At 39.3% G+C, this 19,341-nt stretch overlaps 1 protein-coding gene across 3 annotated transcripts in view; it reads right to left on the bottom strand.

Moving 5' to 3' along the window:
- Positions 1-753: 753 nt before the first annotated feature.
- The window catches only part of Supt3h (SPT3 homolog, SAGA and STAGA complex component), a 241,546-nt gene continuing 222,958 nt past the window's right edge, over positions 754-19,341 (bottom strand). For all 3 annotated transcript variants that reach the window (XM_042672007.1, XM_042672005.1, XM_042672004.1), the window contains one exon: positions 754-888. In XM_042672007.1, coding sequence (XP_042527941.1) covers positions 847-888 — 42 coding nt within the window. In that variant the 3' untranslated portion in view covers positions 754-846. The remainder of the gene's footprint in view (positions 889-19,341) is intronic.

The raw sequence follows: 19,341 nt of genomic DNA, 5'->3' as shown, positions 1-19,341 counted from the left end.
CATTTAGTAGAAGACGTATAGATTCTGGTAGGGCAGCTTCGATGTCCCTGCAAACAGCAGCACAGCGCCGCTACCCCCTCCACCCCTACCCCCCACCCCCCTTCCAGGCTAGGGTGGGAACAGAGTAGGGAAGAAGTACAGGCTGCTCCATTCTGACTGCTTCTGCAGGGGTGGAGTGAGTGGGCCTGGGAGAAGAGGATCCTGGCAAGAGGAAAATGAAGATGGAGGTTCTGTGTGAGGACAAACACACCAGAGGAGTAGGACAGGAAGTGGGGGAAGATGGTGAAAATGATACATATATTGTAAGAAGGGAACAGTCGGTTCCTCAGGACAGTTGGATCTTAGATGACAGTTAGTTTATGAAATGAATATTTGTCTCTAAAATCCTCATAGTCAACATGTGTTCAGAGTAAAGTGAGCGGGACAGTGGGAGGAGAAGACAGACGACCCTTTTAATTTTGTCTCCTTTGTCTCAAGCCTGGATTATAAAATGTATCAAGTAAAACACAGACTAAACACTGGGGGATAAAAGACACTGCTTTCAAGATCTGGGAGCCCAGGGCAGCAAACCCATGCCAAACGAATATTTCAAAACTGTGTGATCTGTGTTTTTGTCCACCTACATGTTACCCCAAACATCCTGTCATTAATTAGCCGAATAGCTCCTCTAGTAAACAAGACTCAGCGCTGAAGGGCTGGACAAAAGCAGGAGTCAGCCCTGCTGACAGTCAAAACAAAGCAGGGGATGGGCCCTGCAGGTGAACTTAAATTTTATTTTGTGCAAGGAGTGGAAGTCACCTCAGTGTCACATTGCCTTTCTTGTTCCCGTAGGCAGTTCCAGGCACATCAGCAGGCCAAAAACGCCATCCCATTCCTGCGGTAGGCACTCTGTCAAAGAGAAAGGGAGCTGCAGTGAATTATCACGTCCAGTTACACCAGGAAAAGAGGCAAAAGCTTTTTTCCTGTGTTGCAGACTGCTGGCTACAAGCTAATATGGTACTTACTAGGAACATTTCTGGTGATAAAGCTACAGCAACTGCTCTATTAAAAAGTGACTGTGGAGCCAGGCGCCGGTGGCTCACACCTGTAATGCTAGCTACGCAGGAGGCTGAGATCTGAGGATCGCAGTTCAAAGCCAGCCCCAGCAGGGAAGTCATTGAGACTCTTATCTCTAATTAATCACCAAAAAGCTGAAAGTAGAGCTGTGGCTCAAGTGGTCAAGTGCTAGCCTTGAACACAAAAGTTCAGGGACAGTGCCTAAGTCCTGAGTTCAAGCCTCAGGACCAAGACACACAAAAGAAGTTACTGTGGTTAACAAGTGGTTAGTCTACTTTTGGGGAAGTGGGAAATAAGCAGAATAAGACATCTCATTTTGTTATTTGATTGGGTGGTTACACCAAAGAGGTGCTGTGCTGAACCTGCTCCTCTTTTATAAACATGTGTTCTCCATTCAACATGCTCCAGAATCATTGCTAAGTATCTGAACAGCCTATAAATTGCTGACTTGCTACGGTCTTCCCAGTCCTTGATGTCTTGAGCAGGAAGCTACGGGAGCCAATTCTGAAAATCTCTCCTCCTAAGATGATGATGTCAAAGGAGAATTGGTTTTCACCCCAAGTTAGAGATTTTGCACTTAAGAGTTGGCGGACCAAGAAAATACAGGGATTCTTGTGACTTATCCTGGATCTTTATTTTGCACAGAAGTGGAACAGAACTAAAATCTAGAATTTAGGAATAAAAGTTTCCCTTTATGGGCATATTTTACATGATTTAAACTGCTAACAGCCACATTTAGATACTTCATAATCTTCAATTTGTTTTTCTGTAATCGATTTTCAGAAAAATAGAGAAAATGATAAAAATTCCACCCTAAAGACCCATCCTGTCTGGAGTTAATAACCTGCCATTCTGGAGTCTTTACAACCGACGGGAGCCACGGAAGGTCCTAGCCCACATCTTTGTGACTGCAGCTTTTAGTGCAAAAAACTCCAGCATTAGCCAACCTATCCTTGGGACAATGGGAGGGTCCTGTCCAGGTTCTGAAGCTGCAGGACTGCTGTCACATTAGTGACACAAATGTCCTCCCCCCCCAAGCTTGTTATATGTGCCCAGACACATACCAATCCATGTCCTGCAGCACGAGGATGACAGATCTCCCCCACACTCCATAAACTTAGGACCATCACTGCTTGTACCAAAAGCTCTGGGACCATTTGTGCTTATCTCATAGTACCTGGAAAAGGTATCATCCATTCCCACAGCTCCACAAAAGTGGCTAACAATGCAATAGTACCAAGGCTCAGTACCAATTACTGAACATGTACAATACGGACACCCAGTTCTGTGGGTAGGATATGACCTGCTTATCTAGACAGACTACATTCTGGTATAGATCATAATTTGACCTGAATGGATAAGCATACACCAAAAACGAGAAGCTAGCTAAATTCTAAATTAAAAAAAAAAACCCTAGAAACTATAAATGGTGTTTTTAAAGTTTGAGAAGTTTTATGTGTTCAGGAATTTGCCCCTTTCTTCTCACTTTTCCAATTGTTCAGCATGTAACTGTCACAGTAACTTTTTATGATCCCTCATATTTTTGTGATACCACCTGTAATATCTCTGTTGCCACCTGATTTTTGTTTGGGTCCTTTCTTTTTTCTTGGTCAGTCTATTTAAAGATTTTTCAATTTAATCCTCCTAAAATCCAACTCTTTGATGATCTTTTGTATTTTTTTTTGTTCTGATTTTATTTATGCTCTGATCTTTGTTATTTTTTTTCCTGCTAATTTGGGATTTAGTTTGTTATTGTCTTGCTGAATCCTTGAGGTACATAGTGGAGTTATTTGAGATCTTTCTGTTGTTTTGATACATGCATTAATATGCTACAAACTTCCCCTTCAGTACTACATTTGTAGAAGATTTAACAACTATAAATATATATATGTATACACATACAATATGACCACCCAAATTTTTATAATACTACAGAGACAGAGACTAATACAGAAATAGTTGGAGACTTCAATGCCCACTTTCCTCAATGGACAGATTAGATAGAACATCAATGAAGAAACACTTGAGTTGAACCATATTCTAAAACATTATATTGAGCAAAATACAAATTCTTCTCATTAGCACACAGGACATTGTTCAGGGCAGGTCATATCATTAGGTCATATGTTAATCAAGTCTCAATAAACTGAAAAAAATTAAAATCATATTATGTATCTTCTCAGATCACAACAGAATAAAACTAGAAGTTAACAACAAGAATGGAAGTAAAAAATGGCAAAAATGCTTGATAAGAAATGTACTAGTTATCTTGCCCACGTAATTGTAACCCCTCTGTATGGTATTTTCACAATTAAAAAAAAAAAAGAAAATGTTTGTAAAGTTCAATGGGTAACTGAAAAGAGAAAAAATTCTAGAAATAAGTGAACATAATAATACAACAGGGGGCTGGGAAGGTGGTAGAGCGCTTGCCTTGCATGCATGAGGCCCTGGGTTCAATTCCTCAGCACACAATAAGCAAAAAGAAAAAAAAAGCTGGAAGTGGCACTGTGGCTCAAGTGGTAGAGCGCTAGCCTTGAGCTGAAGAGCTGAGGGACAGTGCCCAAGTCCAGAGTTCAGGCCCCACGAGCAGACCAAAAAAAAAACAAACAAACAAACAAAAAAAACAACATACCCATATCTGTGCAATATAGCAAAAACAGGTGCTTTTTTTTTTTTTTGTATCTGTGAATGGACAGGCTTGAGAAACTCTTTAATTCCCAAATTGGCTCACTTCTATTTTTTTTTTTTAATGGGTCATCATCAATTGGTATTTTTTAAGGAATGAATACAAACTAAAATTAAGAAGCAGAACAGAAGCCAGGTGCTGGTGGCTCAGGCCTGTAATCCTAGCTACTCAGGGGGCTGAGACCTGAGGATCATGGTTCAAAGCCAGCCTGGGCAGGAAAGTCCGTGAGACTCTTAGCTCCAATTAACACCAGAAAACCAGAAGTGGTGCTGTGGCTCATGTGGTAGAGCACTTGTCTTGAGCTGAAGAGCGCAGGGAGAGTGCCCAGGCCCAGAGTTAAAGCCCCATGACGATGACCACCACCACCACCACCAACAACAACAACAAAAAGCAGCAGAACAGAGATAGGTATGGTGGCTCATGGCTGTAAATGTAGGCACTATAGAGGCTGAGGCAGGTAGATGACTTAGCCAAGGAGTTTGAGGCCAGTTTGGGCAGCATGCAAGACCCCATCTCAAAACCAAACCAAAATAAAAACAATAACAAAGAGCAAAAGATTAATATTTATTTTAATCAAAAGATGAAAAATATGCCAGAAAGCTTACCTTGTAGTTTTAAGTCCAACACTATTTACTGAGTTTAATACTTGTGCCAGGAGGCAGATAAAGCATTAACTATAGACAAAAATGACTATGTTCTCTTCTCATTTTCTTCTTTGAATGCCCAGATAGTAACTTTAATAAACTGAAAAAATATCAAGATAATTAAGATGTTTACTGAAAGGTTCTATGGCAAGTGGACTACCATCAGGGCCTATAAGGAGGCGGCGCACTGTGTTTCTGTTGAAGTCTCACCAAGGCTGTGCGTTCAGTGTGATTTAGGGTTGAGCAAACAATGTTGCCTGTCTGGATCTGTTTGGAGTTGGCCAATTTGGGTCAAATCCAGCAATAAAAGGGTCAATAAAAAGATTTGGAGCATATAGTCACCCTCTCCCTAAATACCATTAACTCCTAATTAAGATGTATTTTGGATGATTTGGGGGCCACAGGAGCCTCCTTCGTTTCCCACAAGTAACCAAGCTCTTAGACTAATCAGGAGCTCTTCCACTCTCCGTATGGGTAAGGTGGGCAGAAGGAAAGATTGTACAGCCCTATTTGGCTCTGCTGGGAGGGTGGGAGGGAGCAGCAGAGTAAACTGAGAGCAAAACACCTGCACTAGCCCTGACTTAATAAACATCTGACTTACTGAAATACTACATTGAGCTGGGAATGAGAAAGCAGTACCTTTCTGAATTTCATGTACAAATGCTGTCTCATAGTCAACTCAATTAATCCTTCATCTGTCCCATCCTACATAAAAGCTTTATAGGAAGACTCAGTAGAGCTTGTTAGCTGGCCTTTTCCTACCTCTCTGGTGGCAGCTTCACTGCCAGAAGAGAGGTAGAAAACCTCTCTGTGATTTAAACCTGGTTAGTTGCTCAAATTCCACAGCCTCCATTTACACACTGGAACTCAGCTCTGCCCTCTGTGGGTTCCTTGACTCAGCCTGTAAGCCCTCTCCTAGCTCCTCTAATTGCCGGAGGAGATGACTGTGCCCATGAGAGACATGCTGCTTTGCTTTAATACTCTTTGAAGCTCTGGAACTTCATATCAAAGCTAGGCAACAACTTCTTAAAAGATAAAATATGCCCCTTTTCTTTGCTTCCCTGTGTCTGCGTGTGGGCAAGAGATTTAATTATAATGAAGAAAGCAGAATGGTGGTCTAAAGTCTTAAAATCAAAGTGGAAATCATGGCTGAATCTCATTAGCAAACATAAATACAAATAGGCACATCTTGTTTGCAATACAGCCATGTGACTTTTCCCTTTTTGATAATTTCATTCTAACTCTGATATTTCAGAGAACCTAAATTGAACCATATGATGTACAACACTGAAACACGCAAAACTCTTAATTAAACATGTTCCTTTTTGTGTATTTCCCTCATGTTATAAATACCCTGCAGAAACCTTGGAGGGCAGCTGGCCTGACAGCAGAGACTTGATTTAGGGAGAGCAAGGGTGTCTTTCGTTTTAAAGAAGAGGTCTACCCTGATTAGGAAAATGGGAAAAAAAAGACACTGCTAACTCTCACGCCATGCTGAGTAATGTGGCATCTGATGACTGGTTTTGGCAGTCTAGGCTAGCTTGGAGCTTGCCGCATGGCTCAGGCCAGCCTGGGACCTCAATCCTGCCTCAGCCTCCTGAGCACTGGGATTACAACAGTGAGCCACCACACACAAGAGAACTCATTTTATGCATGTTTTTCTCCTACTGTGTCTTATTTTACTAATGAACTCTAACATTGCTTTTTAAAAATTCTTGGGTTACTACCAAGTTGTTTCAGCATTCTGATTAAAAAAACTCTACATTAAATTTACTTATTAAATTACTATTTCTAATGGCACAAGTCATTTCAAATGATATGATATGTGTATTTGTTGAAAAGGAATTAGGTGGTTCGTACCAACTATACTGAATTTTAGAAAAAAGTTTTTGTAAATATCATCTTTAGTAATTTTATGAGACTAAAAGTATATCATTTCTACATTTATATTGTTTCCTATGCAACTGAATGCGCTTAAATACAACACTGGTTAATATTCAATGTGAGTTAATATTAAACTTTTATTCAGCTATTTTATATTATATTCATTCCAAGCAGCAATACAAACACATGCACACATATGTGCAACGTGTGCACATGTGCATGCACAACAGGAGTTGCTAACCCAGATAAGTTTTGAAGGAGTTCAGGCTATACAACCACTAATTTTTATTTCTGTTAGTTGACCAGTAGCTTTCAGAATACATGAGTCTTGCTATTTTATTTATCTTTATATGTCTAGAATATCTCTAATACGCAGGAACACTTCAAAAATTAGATGAGTGAGCAAATTTATCAACACAATCAAATATATCACATGGCCAGGTGCCTGTGGCTCATGCCTGTAATCCTAGCTACTCAGGAGGCTGAGATCTGAGGATCGTGGTTCAAAGCCAGCCTGGCCTGGCAGAAAGTCCATTAGACTCCTATCTCCAATAAACCACCAGAAAACCAGAAGTGGTGCTGTGGCTCAAGTGGTAGAATGTTAGCCTTGAGCTGAGGAGCTGACGGACAGTGCCCAGGCCCAGAGTTCAAGCCCCCATGACGACAAAAAAAAAAAAAATATATCACATGCCACCAACAAGTTGGTTTCACTTTAAGGATACACAGATGGCACAATGTAGGAATCAATAAACATAATACATCATACCAACAGGATGAGAGTTAATTATATGATCTTCTTATTAGATTAAAAATGCACTTAATATATTCAATATTCATTCCTGAGAAAAGCTCTGAACAAATTAAAATATCGAAGAGACTTTACAATAAAAATGTTTTAAAACATTAAAAAAATGAAGACAACACTCAACATAATAGAGCCTATATGTAAAACAGATACTTAGCCAACACTATACTGAATGAGGAAAAACGGAAAGCATTTCCTCTAAATCAAGAACAAGATAAGAGTGTCTAGTCTTACCCATCTTATTCAATATAGCAGTAGAGGTTTTAGGTACAGCAATTAGGTAAGAGAAAGAAATAAAAGGGACACAAATAGGAAGGTCAGGAAGTCAGATGATCCCTATTTGCAGGTGATAGGATGCTATAAAAGCATAAATAATCCAAAATTTTTGGAGCTGATAAATTTAGTACAGTAGCAAGATATAGAATAAACATAAAAAGTCAGCTTTTTTAGACAAATTTGCTGGGAAAGAAATCATATAGCACACATAAACTACCTAGGAATAAACTATCAAAGGAAGTAAAAAAGACCTCCACAATATGTTACAAAATAATGGTGAAAAGAAATAGGAGACACTAAATGATAGAAAGACCACCTGTGTTCATGAAGTGGGAAAATGAACATTGCTAAAATGTTTATATTACCCAACGTGATTCAATCTAGCCCCCATGAAAATAATATCCTTCAGAGAACAGGAAAAGCCATCCTGAAGTTCATGTGAAAGTGCAAAGGAAATGTCCTTTGCAATGTCCATTGCCAAGACAATGTTGAGCAAACAGAACAAAGCTGGAGGCAACACAATATCTGATTTCAAGACAAAGTACAGAGCCATAATAAGTAAAACAGCATAGCATTGGCAAAAACAAACAAACCCAAAACAGACTAATGGTATACAATGGAGAGGCATACACCTAGGCCAACTATCTGTTGACAAACCACCAAAAAACAGCTTCTTCAACAAATGGATAAACTTGATCCCTCTCCCTTACCTTGTACAAAAATTACCTCAGAGTGAGTTGGTCTCATACCTGTACTCCTAGTTAGTCAGGAGGCTGAGATGTGAGGATTGTGGTTCTAAGCTAGCTGGCAGAAAAGCCCAAGAGGTTTTTATCTCCAATTAACCACCAGAAAGCTGGAAGTGGAGCTGTGGCTCCAGAGTACTAAGGTCAGTGGAAGAAACTAATGTATATGCAGTTGCAGGAGAAAAGATGGGAGAAAAAAGTAAAGAAATATGGTATTTCAATCAAAGTCTGAAAATTGTAAAAGTGGTTTTGGTCTCCATATAGTGAAAATATTTATCCAAGAAACTCCTACTCGGGTGTGAACATCCTACTTTGAGTGCGATTTTGTTTGGCAAAGGGCTGTGAAAGAGTGGAAGCTAATACAGAACATGTCTATAAACAAATTTATTTATTTAGTACAGACTGACACATTCACTAGAGGATTTCAGCAATTACATGTGCAAAACTATTTCCTACCGTGGTTTCCTTTTGTGATTTTGCTAATTTATTCAATGTAGGCCATTTTCATGCACTGAAATGCTAAAAGCCATTTTGCCACCCAGGCTGAAATGAACATATGGGAGACTCCGCCTCCTTTTCAATTCTTCATATAAATATAATTATCTAAGGTGATATTGAAAGTCAGTCTTTTAAAAGAGGATCATGTCAGGTTAATGCCATATTATATACATACATATATATATATATATACACACACACACAATGTATACAATGGGCACACATACACTTAATGTATACATCTAGACATACATATATTAATGCACTCACATACAACTACACATGTATGTGTGTGTATATTCTATGTATAAATTGTATACATATAGCTGGGCACTGGTGGCTCACACCTGTAATCCTAGCTACTCAGGAGGCTGAGATCTGAGGATCATGGTTCAAAGCCAGCCCGGGAAGGAAAGTCGGTGAGACTCTTATGTCTAATAAACCACCAGAAAACCAGAAGTGTTGCCGTGGCTCAAGTGGTAGAGTGCTTAGCCTTGAGCTGAAGAACTCAGGAACAGTGCCCAGGCCCAGAGTTCAAGCCCCACAACCAACAACAAAAAATAATTGTATACATATGTACATAATGTACACACTTTATCAATGTGACTTAATATGACTTCATGTTAGTAAACATATGTATAAAGATATAGATGATGTCATATGTTTATGTCAGACATATGTATACTATACATTCATAATGCTGATAAAACATGCTGTAATCTAAATTTAGAGAAATGTGGAGATTTTGGACATGGGAATATGATAAAAGCTTTTGGTAAAACACAAAACCTGTATGAAAGTGTAAGGTGGGCTGGGAAGGTGGCTCAGTGGTAGAGTGCTTGCCTCTGGGGCCCTGGGTTCAATTCCTCAGCACCACATAAACAGAAAAAGCCGGAAATAGTGCTGTGGCTCAAGTGGTAGAGTGCTAGCCTTGAGCTGAAGAGCTGAGGGACAGCACCCAGGCCCAGAGTTCAAGCCCCATGACCGACCAAAAAAAAAAAGTGTAAGGTATTTACATCTGTATTCAGTATGTTGTTCCTGTATTCAGACTTTTGAATTTATTTTAATTATAGTAACACACTGAAATCATTAAAATAGCTGTGAATCACTGCCTTGCCCCAGTGCATGTAGGCCTCCTAGGCTGAGTATGGCAGGGTCCTGATATTCAAGGGCAGAGGAATTTAGGTAAGTTATGCTGAGTGATAAACTTCTAAGATCTCCAACCTAGACTCTTAGCTTACCACAACACCCGAGTTTCTGTGCTGGGTTTAGAAAGCTAAGATAGACAATGACATGGATAGACTTCCCTGGCTTATAGGAAGATAAGCCAAGCTCTGCTATAAATGAGCAGGTGGAAGCGAGCTATTCCATTTCATTGTCCTAGAGTCAAGACAGAATTAATCTTTCAAAAATGTTGAAAATCAGCCAGGCACTGGTGGCTCATGCCTATAATCCTAGCTCCTCAGGAAGCTGAGATTTGAAAATCATGGTTCAAAGCCAGCCCGGGCAAAAAAGTCTGATCTCCAATAAACCACTAGAAAACCGGAAGTGGTGATGTGGCTAAAGAGCTCGTTTTGAGCTGAAGAGCGCAGGGACAGCGTCCAGGCTTAGCGTTCAAGCCCCACAACCAACAACAACAACAACAAAATGTTGAAAATCTTTATGGAAAGCTAAAAGGTAATGCTGTCAATTTTACCTACCACTTTAATGTGTCATGTTGAATTTCTTTATAATTTATTTTGCCATAATAAAGGGCTATTTTTAGGGGTCTTATGCTGAAAATAGTTTTATTAATGTTTTAATATAATAGTAATTGTATTACAGTCCCCTGAGAGATATAAATTAGCAAAATCACAAAAGGAAACCATGGGAAATAGTTTTACACTTGTAACTCCTGATATCCTCTAGTGAATGTGTACATCTGTACTAACTAGTCCTATAACTGGTAAGTCCTAGGGTCAATCTTCATAGTACATGGAAGAGATTTCATACTGCAAGAGGGGATATTAAAATATTTTATGGTGAAAAATTATATAGGAGGAAATATAAAAAATGTTCAGGATACTCACATGGGAGTAAAAAAATATGTAATGATCAAATGTCTTTGGTGATGGGGTTAAATTTTATTAATTATTAATACATATCAGATTACCTACACAGACATGTCAATGTGCCTTGGGGTCTGGAGATTCCCTATTCTGACATAAGGTACTTGGGGAACTCAGAAATAGCTAGCATTTGTTTTATTCATTTATTCATTTGTTCACCAATTCACAAGTACTAATGTACAAGTACAAGTGACATGTCATGTACTACTCTAAGTGTTGAAGATGTGAATACACTGAAGATATGAATACACTAAATCTTACTTGCTAATCGGCTGATACACACACACACACACACACACACACACACACACACACACACACACACACACACACACACACACAGTGGAGACAAGTGCTACGAAGGGAAATGAGGCTGGTGAGGGGACTGGGAAAGAGGTAGTGGTATGCCACCTTTCTGATAAGGTGACACTTGAAATGAATGCAGCTCAGTAAAGTACAGGAGGAAGCCAGACAGATGACTTACACATGTAACAGCAGCGTGTGGGTGCATTACAGGAAAGCTGTGGGAGGTCTGTGGGAACACCCTGTCTACCTTCCAGTGCTTTGGTTTTCCTGTGTGTGTTCTCAGTGTAAGGCACAGGGTAAGCTCTGGGGATGCAGTGAAATTGTCCCAGTTTGTATTGCCTCACTTTGGGCCAGGAAGTAGGGAGAGGGAGAAATACATACTTAGAGGTACGTGAGTGCGCGTAATTACGTATACATAAAGGTTTTAAAATAACTTTGTCAAGAATGACAGTCACATCCCTATGCAGACCCAAGTGAGTGACAAAGCAACAGTTTCAAACCAGAAGATGACCTAATTGCCAGTAGTCTGTGTGGATGCTTTCATTGGCAAGGGTTGAGTGTAAGTGCTAAATGTGTGTGTGTGTGTGTGTGTGTGTATTTATATATACGCAAATGAAAAAACAAACCATTTCCTAATCAATCTTTTCATTTCCTTTTAAATCTTTAAATATGGGTAAGATTTTGGTGAACTATTTCCCTCCCAGTATCACACAACGTAAGAAAATTCACACAGCACCAGGGGAAAAGTGCACCAGCCCTATCCCTACAGGGAAGTCGCCTGGGGTGCCAGCTGCAGCTCTCACATAGAAACAGCATACACTAGTTCTACAAAGGGGAGTTCGTTGTGACATTTCAAATTCCCTTTTATCACTCTTTCTCCCAGATTTCACTGTTCTATTTTCATAAAGTGCTTCGATCATACTTGGCCTCCTTTGTACTTTCCCTTCACCTGCCCTCATTTCCATGCTATTCATCCCCCAGTAGAGCCTGCTTTACTTTCCTGTCACTCATTTTTTTAAAGCCTATATTTAGTATACCCAGTTGTAAGATAGAAAGTCAACATAAGAAAAAAAATGATCATTTTATATACAAGCAATAAGCAAGAAGAAACTGAAATTGAGAAATCACAAAACATGACTTTGGGGAAATCTCACTCCAAAATGTGCAAGATCTATACAATGAAAACTTGAAAACATTGCTAAGGAAAACACCCCTGAAAAGCTTTAGTGAAGGGAGAGAGGCGCTGTGTTAATGAGTCAGAAGACAATACACTCAAGCTGTACTCCACCATCTAACCTGTGTGCAATAGAGTCTTACCTACATCCTTGGTTCAATTCCTTTCTGGATCCTACCAGGCTTTTCTGTGGGAAGTGGTAAATTGTTTCTGGATTAAAATTTTAGATGTTGAACATCTAAAAATGCTGAAAAAGAACGAAGTTGATAGACATATAGTACCTGATTTCAAAACATAGTACAAAGCTGAAGTAATAGATAGGGATACAGACCAGAGAACCAAAATGGAGCTACGTGTAGTCAACGGCAGAAATCAATATGGAAATAAGAGGTCTTTTCAACAAATGATGCTGGATTAATTGGACATGTTTATATGCAAAGCAACAAATCTTTATCTTACCCTATACCACATAAAAATATTAACTAGAAATGAATAAGACTCCAAAAGAAACTAGAAGAATGTTCCATGCTCTCAGTGTATCAGCAATCACTGCAAAGCTTTGAAATAAGTCTTCCCCAAGGAGAGCTTGACATCACATTCTGGAGAACCACCTTTGCAACAGTGTGTCTAGTAGCAGTCTTGTTCCATCCCTGACGGTTAGCCCTCTTTATCACTATGCTTTTCAACTCTGCTTTCTCCACTGTAATCTAGATTTACAATCATCAAGTCCTCCTCCACTTAATGCAAAAGGTTGGTTAAGGTTACAAACAGGTGGACTCACTGATCTCTTGAAGCATTAGAACCAGTTGTCAACATGCCCAGTGAACTAACTACAAGAGGCTCAATAGTAATACAGCACTAGAAAACCCTGTGGAAGCTTTTCAGAGCACCAAGATAAAGCATGCCCACCCTGCTACAGAGTAAGAAAACAGCAGGCCTTCCAATGAGGGAGTAGTTGGGAAAGGCAATGAGTCCAGGGAGGCATATACTGCAGGGAAAAGCAGGCAGTGCTCTGGAGAGAAAAGGGCCACTAAAAAAAAAAAAAAAAAAAAAAAAAAAAAAAATCTCTTCCCAAGTAAACTACTATTTTTAAGACTAAACAATATCTTTCTATACTGGAAATGCAGGTTCTAGCCTTTACATTATTATAGCTCCTTTAAATTTTATTCTTTCTTTTTCCTAAGTTTAAAAACAGCACCTGAAAACAAAGAATGTTACTTTTTTTTTTTTTTTTGTGGGTCATGGGGGCCTAAACTCTGGGCCTGGGCATTGTCCCTCAACTCTTCAGCTCAAGGCTAGCACTCTACCACTTGAGACACAGCACCACTTCTGGCTTTTTCTGCTTATGTGGTGCAGAGGAATTGAACCCAGGGCCTCAGGCATGCAAGGCAAGCACTCTACCACTGAGCCAACTTCCCAGCCCAGAATGTTACTTCTTGGTAACAGGTTAAGAATCAGATTAAATCAGATGATGCTCTGGGAACTGGTTAATACGTTTTTGTATTAAATTTTGGGACTGTACTAGCTATTGCTTACTTTCCCAATACCCAATACAGTTACTTGCTATATGTAATATGCCACTGTCTTTTTTGCTTCGTTCCCCACATCCTCCTTTAGCTATTTCTCCAGATGACCTGAGACTACAAGTCTGGTCACAATCAAAGCATCTGCACATTAAAGAGAGTCAGTCAAGATTGGCTACAACAACTCAGATTAGGCATTACATAAATATTTACTACAGGGAATAAAAACTGTGAAAACAACACACTCATGTTTATGAGGATCTATTGCTGCTAGACTTACACCATGGTTATCATACTACTGGATGACACCAAGTTTTAAATAGAATTTTTTGAACAATTATGGAAAGTTTTAAAACTCCTCCACTTATTTTTCAAAGGCAAGATGTTCATCTTAGCTACAGACTACGGCTTAAGATCGATAGGTCCAGACAATTTTATCTGCCATTCATTAGACAGATATATTTTTCTAGATTTAACAGCTACTCTTGAATCCATAAATTATTCCTTGTAACTGGACTTCTAGAGGTCTCTTTTCTTCCCTATAGCACAGCGATATTTCTCACAGGGGTTGGCAATACATTAGAACCACCCAGGGAGCATTTCAGTATCCTAAGACTCAGACCACATCCTTCAGCAATTAATTCCTGGAGGCAAGGCCCCCACAGCAGTCGCAATGATCAGCCAGGGTGCAGAATCACAAATTCACAGTGGCCCTTCAGGTTCATTATCAGTCTTAATTTCCCACTGTCTCTATCCCTAGGGTTAAGAAAAAAACTACCATAATATTCTTCTGTGAACATTTATATTAATCTCTGCAACGAACACTTTTCCAGGCTTTTCTGTTACCTAGTTTATCAGTGAGCCTTCTCTCTCAAAGACTGATAGGAATTAAAGTTGTCCAAAATGCTTCCCTCTTGAGGGAGTTTCTTTCATCTTCACAACAATACATTTGTGTGTATTTTGATGGCTTATGGCCGACAAGGTTTTTCTACAAGCATTATCTCATGTGAAGCTCCCTGTAACTCTACAGAGTAGGTAGAGTTACTACACTCATTTTAGATGGGAAAACTGTGGCTCAGGAATATTAGGTGATATGATAAAATTTCAGGGTTCCATGACAGAGCCAGGACACAAACACTCAACCTAGTACACTTGCCATTACTTCAGTCCACCCTACTACCCTTTGAAGAAGTAGACTGGTAAAAAAAAAAGGGGTGGTTTTCTTTTTAAAGGCATTTTAGTCTAAATGTGATATGACAATGTAGGTTGTAATTCGAGCACTTGGGTACCATCTACGGGAAGGATCTAATTAATTTAATGAGATGCCTGGGATATAGTATGTGGTCAGCATATACTTGTTGAGTGAATACTCATTACCCTTGTTTAACAATGTCTGTGACTCTCCTAAAGAGCACAGTTGTAGAAATGAGTGCTCCAAATGAATCTTCACTTTTTCATCTTGATTTTATCCACTTTATCCTGTTAATTATAAGGACCTAGAGAAAGGGTCATAAATATAATTTCACATTCAAGCTGAATCAGTCTTCAAGGAAGACAACGACAGACTGAAGGACAAGAAGACACACACAGAGTAGTCTAGTGTTCCTGCCTGGAAGAATAATTCTGGGAAGTAACTAAATATATGCAGGAGAAAAATATTAACTGAAAACAGCTCACAAGACCATATAATTAAATTAACATCACTGGGAGGAAGAATAAGGGCTCACCATTCCAGCAGACTGGCCAGATGTAGGCCCTTAGTACAACCATGGCGGCCACAGGTTTATAGATTTAGAGCTAGTTCACTGCGATGGTGATAGATTTAGCTGGAAAGAAGACAGCTATTATGTATTTGGAATAATGCTCCTAACACACCTGACCTGAGGGCCACCACTGGCTGACATCTGGAGCAATGCATAGATACCACTTCCTCCTCAGACAGTGAAGTCTGAGCAGTTGCATGGTGGATAGGAGGCCAAGAATTGGTCAGGGATGATGACTAAAATCTGGGAATCAAAATGCTAGTTAATGGTGGGACAACTTCCAAGAAACAGAATTAACAATTTAAAAGAGTTACTGAGTAAAAATGTACTAATGCTCAGATTAAATTTTAACCAACAAATGATTTAAGGAGGCCTAAGGGACAATCTCATTACTGAAAATAAAAAATTAAATAAAATAAACAGAAAATTGCTTGACTCATAGCCTCTCTCCTCCCCCTCCTGTTTATTCTGCTTCCTTTGTTGCTTTTGTCTCACTTAGAATCCTTGGGGGGCTCTAAAGGGACACACACTTCTTGACATATATTCGGCAGGTCACATCTAGATGTGTGCTTTTTGAATTAAGATGGCTTATTTAAAGCAATAAGAAGCTGCCACAGAACAGCCAAAATTATACATATTAGAAATGGAAAAGACCCATTAGATCATCAAGTTGGTCCCTCTGGGCCAGTGCTGGAGAAGCAATAGAAATAAAATGATCCATGCTCCAACTGTTCTCTGTGGTTAACAAGACAATAACATTCTCAAACAGAAAAGGGTTTTTTAAGTTTATGACTAAGATAGTGAACTTCCCTTTTTTTCAGTTATTTGGTTGTTAGTTAGAATCTGGTGGAACGTGCTAGTTTGCTTTAGTTATATATGTATGTAGGTAGGTAGTATGTGTGTATGTATGTATGTGTGTGTATATGTATCTATCCATCCGTGCATCATCAATGTATCTTTGTGCATACACAATATAAGCAGATATTATTAAGCCAGCACTCACCACGACTTGCAATTTCTCTTCAGTTATAAATAGTCCCATTTATATCCATGATAAGCTACTGGTTTACTGACAGATACAGATTCGGATGATGGTCAAGATTTGCTAGTGCAGATACTACACCAACTGTCTCATTTCTCTCTTCTTTGGGAATTTATGATCTAATCACAAGTCTGTAATGTCCTCTTCACTACTGCCCTGCTGCTCCTCCAGGATACTGTCTACTGAGCCAGGTTTCAGCAAGGCGGTCAGCCAGGATACATGACTTTGACAGTAGATATGTAAGGCATTCTGTCTTCTACTGAACTTGGGTCTGGGGTGGGAAGGCTTACAAGCCTAGTGCCCCAGAAGAGCCTAATCCAGTGAGGCTCTTCTTCCTTCTCCCATCCCATGTCTCCCCTGCCACAATTTTCCTTTCTTTCTTTATGCCTTGTACAGATGCAGCTTCTATTCAGTGACCACCACTTATGTTCTATTCAAGATCACAAACAAATGAAAGCAAAAATCTAAGCATCTAAAACACACCTAATATGTAAATTAAGACATTATTCATATATAAGTACAGAAATTTCTGCTTAGTGAATTCTTAAAGGAATTTGCTAATAAAATCTGGAAACATGATCACTGTTTTTAAACACCTGAACGTCTATCACAGGAGGCAAGATTAGTACTATCCTTTATGTTCCAAGAAAACGCCCAGAGAAAAAGAAAGCAGGATTTCATTATCTAAGAGAGAGATACATAAAAGACACAAAAGTATATCCTTGCTGAGGTGCATGTCAGAATGAAAACCAGCACAGAACCCATTCTTCACCACTTATTTGTGTAACTTACAGTGGTCAGTTCTGACTGTGGATCTTGTGTTGTTTGCTTTCACAGCTCTTCCCTTTACAGGGACTTAGATGTAAACACATCACACTCTGTGGGAGGATCACAGAGGCCCACACACTGACTCTGCTCCCTTCTTCTCAAGGGGCTTTGCTGCAGAGCAGGGAGGGAGGCTGGGCTTGAGGCCCACCTCTCAGACTGGCCGCTTGAGACTAGTAGCTGCTGCTTCTGCAACAACTTGTTTTCTTTCATCTCCCAGGCTTTGTGGCCCCTACTGAAAAAGATAAGGAGTCGCAGACAGCCTGTTTCAAGAACACTCAGAAATGAATGCAAACAGATGCAAAAGAGAACCATGGTTTTTCTGACTTTGCTCCCCTAATGAAACGGCTACCTTCATTAGTAGTGGTTTCTTTGTTCCTTTCCATTGTCTTATTGTACACCACAGGCATTGACCTGCAATGTGTTATGTTTGACTCTTGGTGAATTGTAGCTGCTCAACTGTTGCAGGGAATCCGGTTAATACATGGCAAAGGCTACGGTGATAGGTATGTTGTGCATATGATTTGTGAGTAAATGTAAATACTACAGACAGATATCAGATACAGCCATACAGTTCAAGCACTCCTGTTACAAATGTGTACACAAACTGCCCTGTAGGTTCCCCCTCCCTCTCATCAGGGACGTTTCTGGCTGTCTAAAAGGGAGAAAAACATTTGCTCTACCATTATTCCTGTTTAACAGCAAGTCTGAAAACCTTCATATTATCTGCCATCATGCCCACTCAAGCTTATTGTCTTTAAATAGTTTCAATGAAAGTTGTGCAAGGAAATAATATTCTACACTTTTTGGTCTCCAGGGAGGAATATGGCTGTTCCCAGAAGAAAGCGAGTCTTTGCTGAATCTGCTTCTTTAAGAGTAAAACAGGAAGTTCAGTCCTTTTTTATTGTACCTTTTCCACTTTTGAAAAGTTGCCCAAATAGTTTCAAGTAGAGTTAAAGCAAAGTTATTAATGTCAAGAAGCCAAAATCTTTCTCCATGGTTTGCTGAATGAGGAAGGAAAAAGACTGTTTGCCCTTAGCTATCCTTTGCTTCTCCTGTTTGAGCCAAAGGAGCAAGAGAGAGATGAATAAGTGAAAGGGGCTAGTGCTTAATTCTTTAGCAAAATCACAATGTTCTGCCCTCACTCCAGCAGCTGACTGTGGCTAGTCCATCTTTAAGATAGATAGGCTCTTCTGTGAGAGACAACACACTGATTACAGTGCTTCTGCCAGAGGGAACCTCACACATGCAAACCATTATGTAAAATATAATTCCTTTTCCTTTAAGAATACTCAAGATCATTAGACATGGTTTCTTCAATGCTAAAAAATCAGGCCAAAAAATGAAAATAAACAGTTTTAAGTAGTCACAACGTCATTCCCTCATGCATCTATGGAAATACAGTAAAAGTGACTGAAACTGTGGCTTGACGTGTCCTGTTGCACCGTTTTTTCTATTTTCACAACTCTAACATTTGCCCTCTTACCCTGTATCACAGCACTTTCACTCTATGTCAAACATTCACACAGCAACAGGCAGACGGGCAGCCTTCGAGAGAGTTAATGAACAACAGGAAGCGGCCCAGAAGCTTGCTGTAAATTAAATAAACTCCTTATAAATAAAACATGGTAACAAATGAGCAAAAATGTAGGGTATGACAACATGACATAACTTTTACAAACAGCAACTGAATGTACAGCATAGCTTTATCCAATAGTGTGCTGGGCTAATTTAAAGCTAAGGTGATGATTCTGTTGATTTAACAGTTTAGCATGGAACTCATAAATAAGAATAAAGTTTGTAATAAAGAAATCATGAGAACTTTAGCATTCATGAATACAGAATTAGGTATGTTGTTATATGAGGTAGATACACATTTCAATTCAGTCATTTTTTTAATATTATAAATCAACCAAAACATTTAGGCTGAACAGTGAGCAATCTTATTTAGATTCAAATAAATTTTTTATTAAAATTTTGAGATTATCACTAGGTCTTAGTTGGTAAA

Source organism: Dipodomys spectabilis, unplaced genomic scaffold (assembly GCF_019054845.1).
Source record: "Dipodomys spectabilis isolate Male_0828 unplaced genomic scaffold, ASM1905484v1 ptg000669l, whole genome shotgun sequence".
Taxonomy (NCBI): Eukaryota; Metazoa; Chordata; class Mammalia; order Rodentia; family Heteromyidae; genus Dipodomys; species Dipodomys spectabilis.
This window is presented reverse-complemented; position numbering and strand designations above follow the sequence as displayed.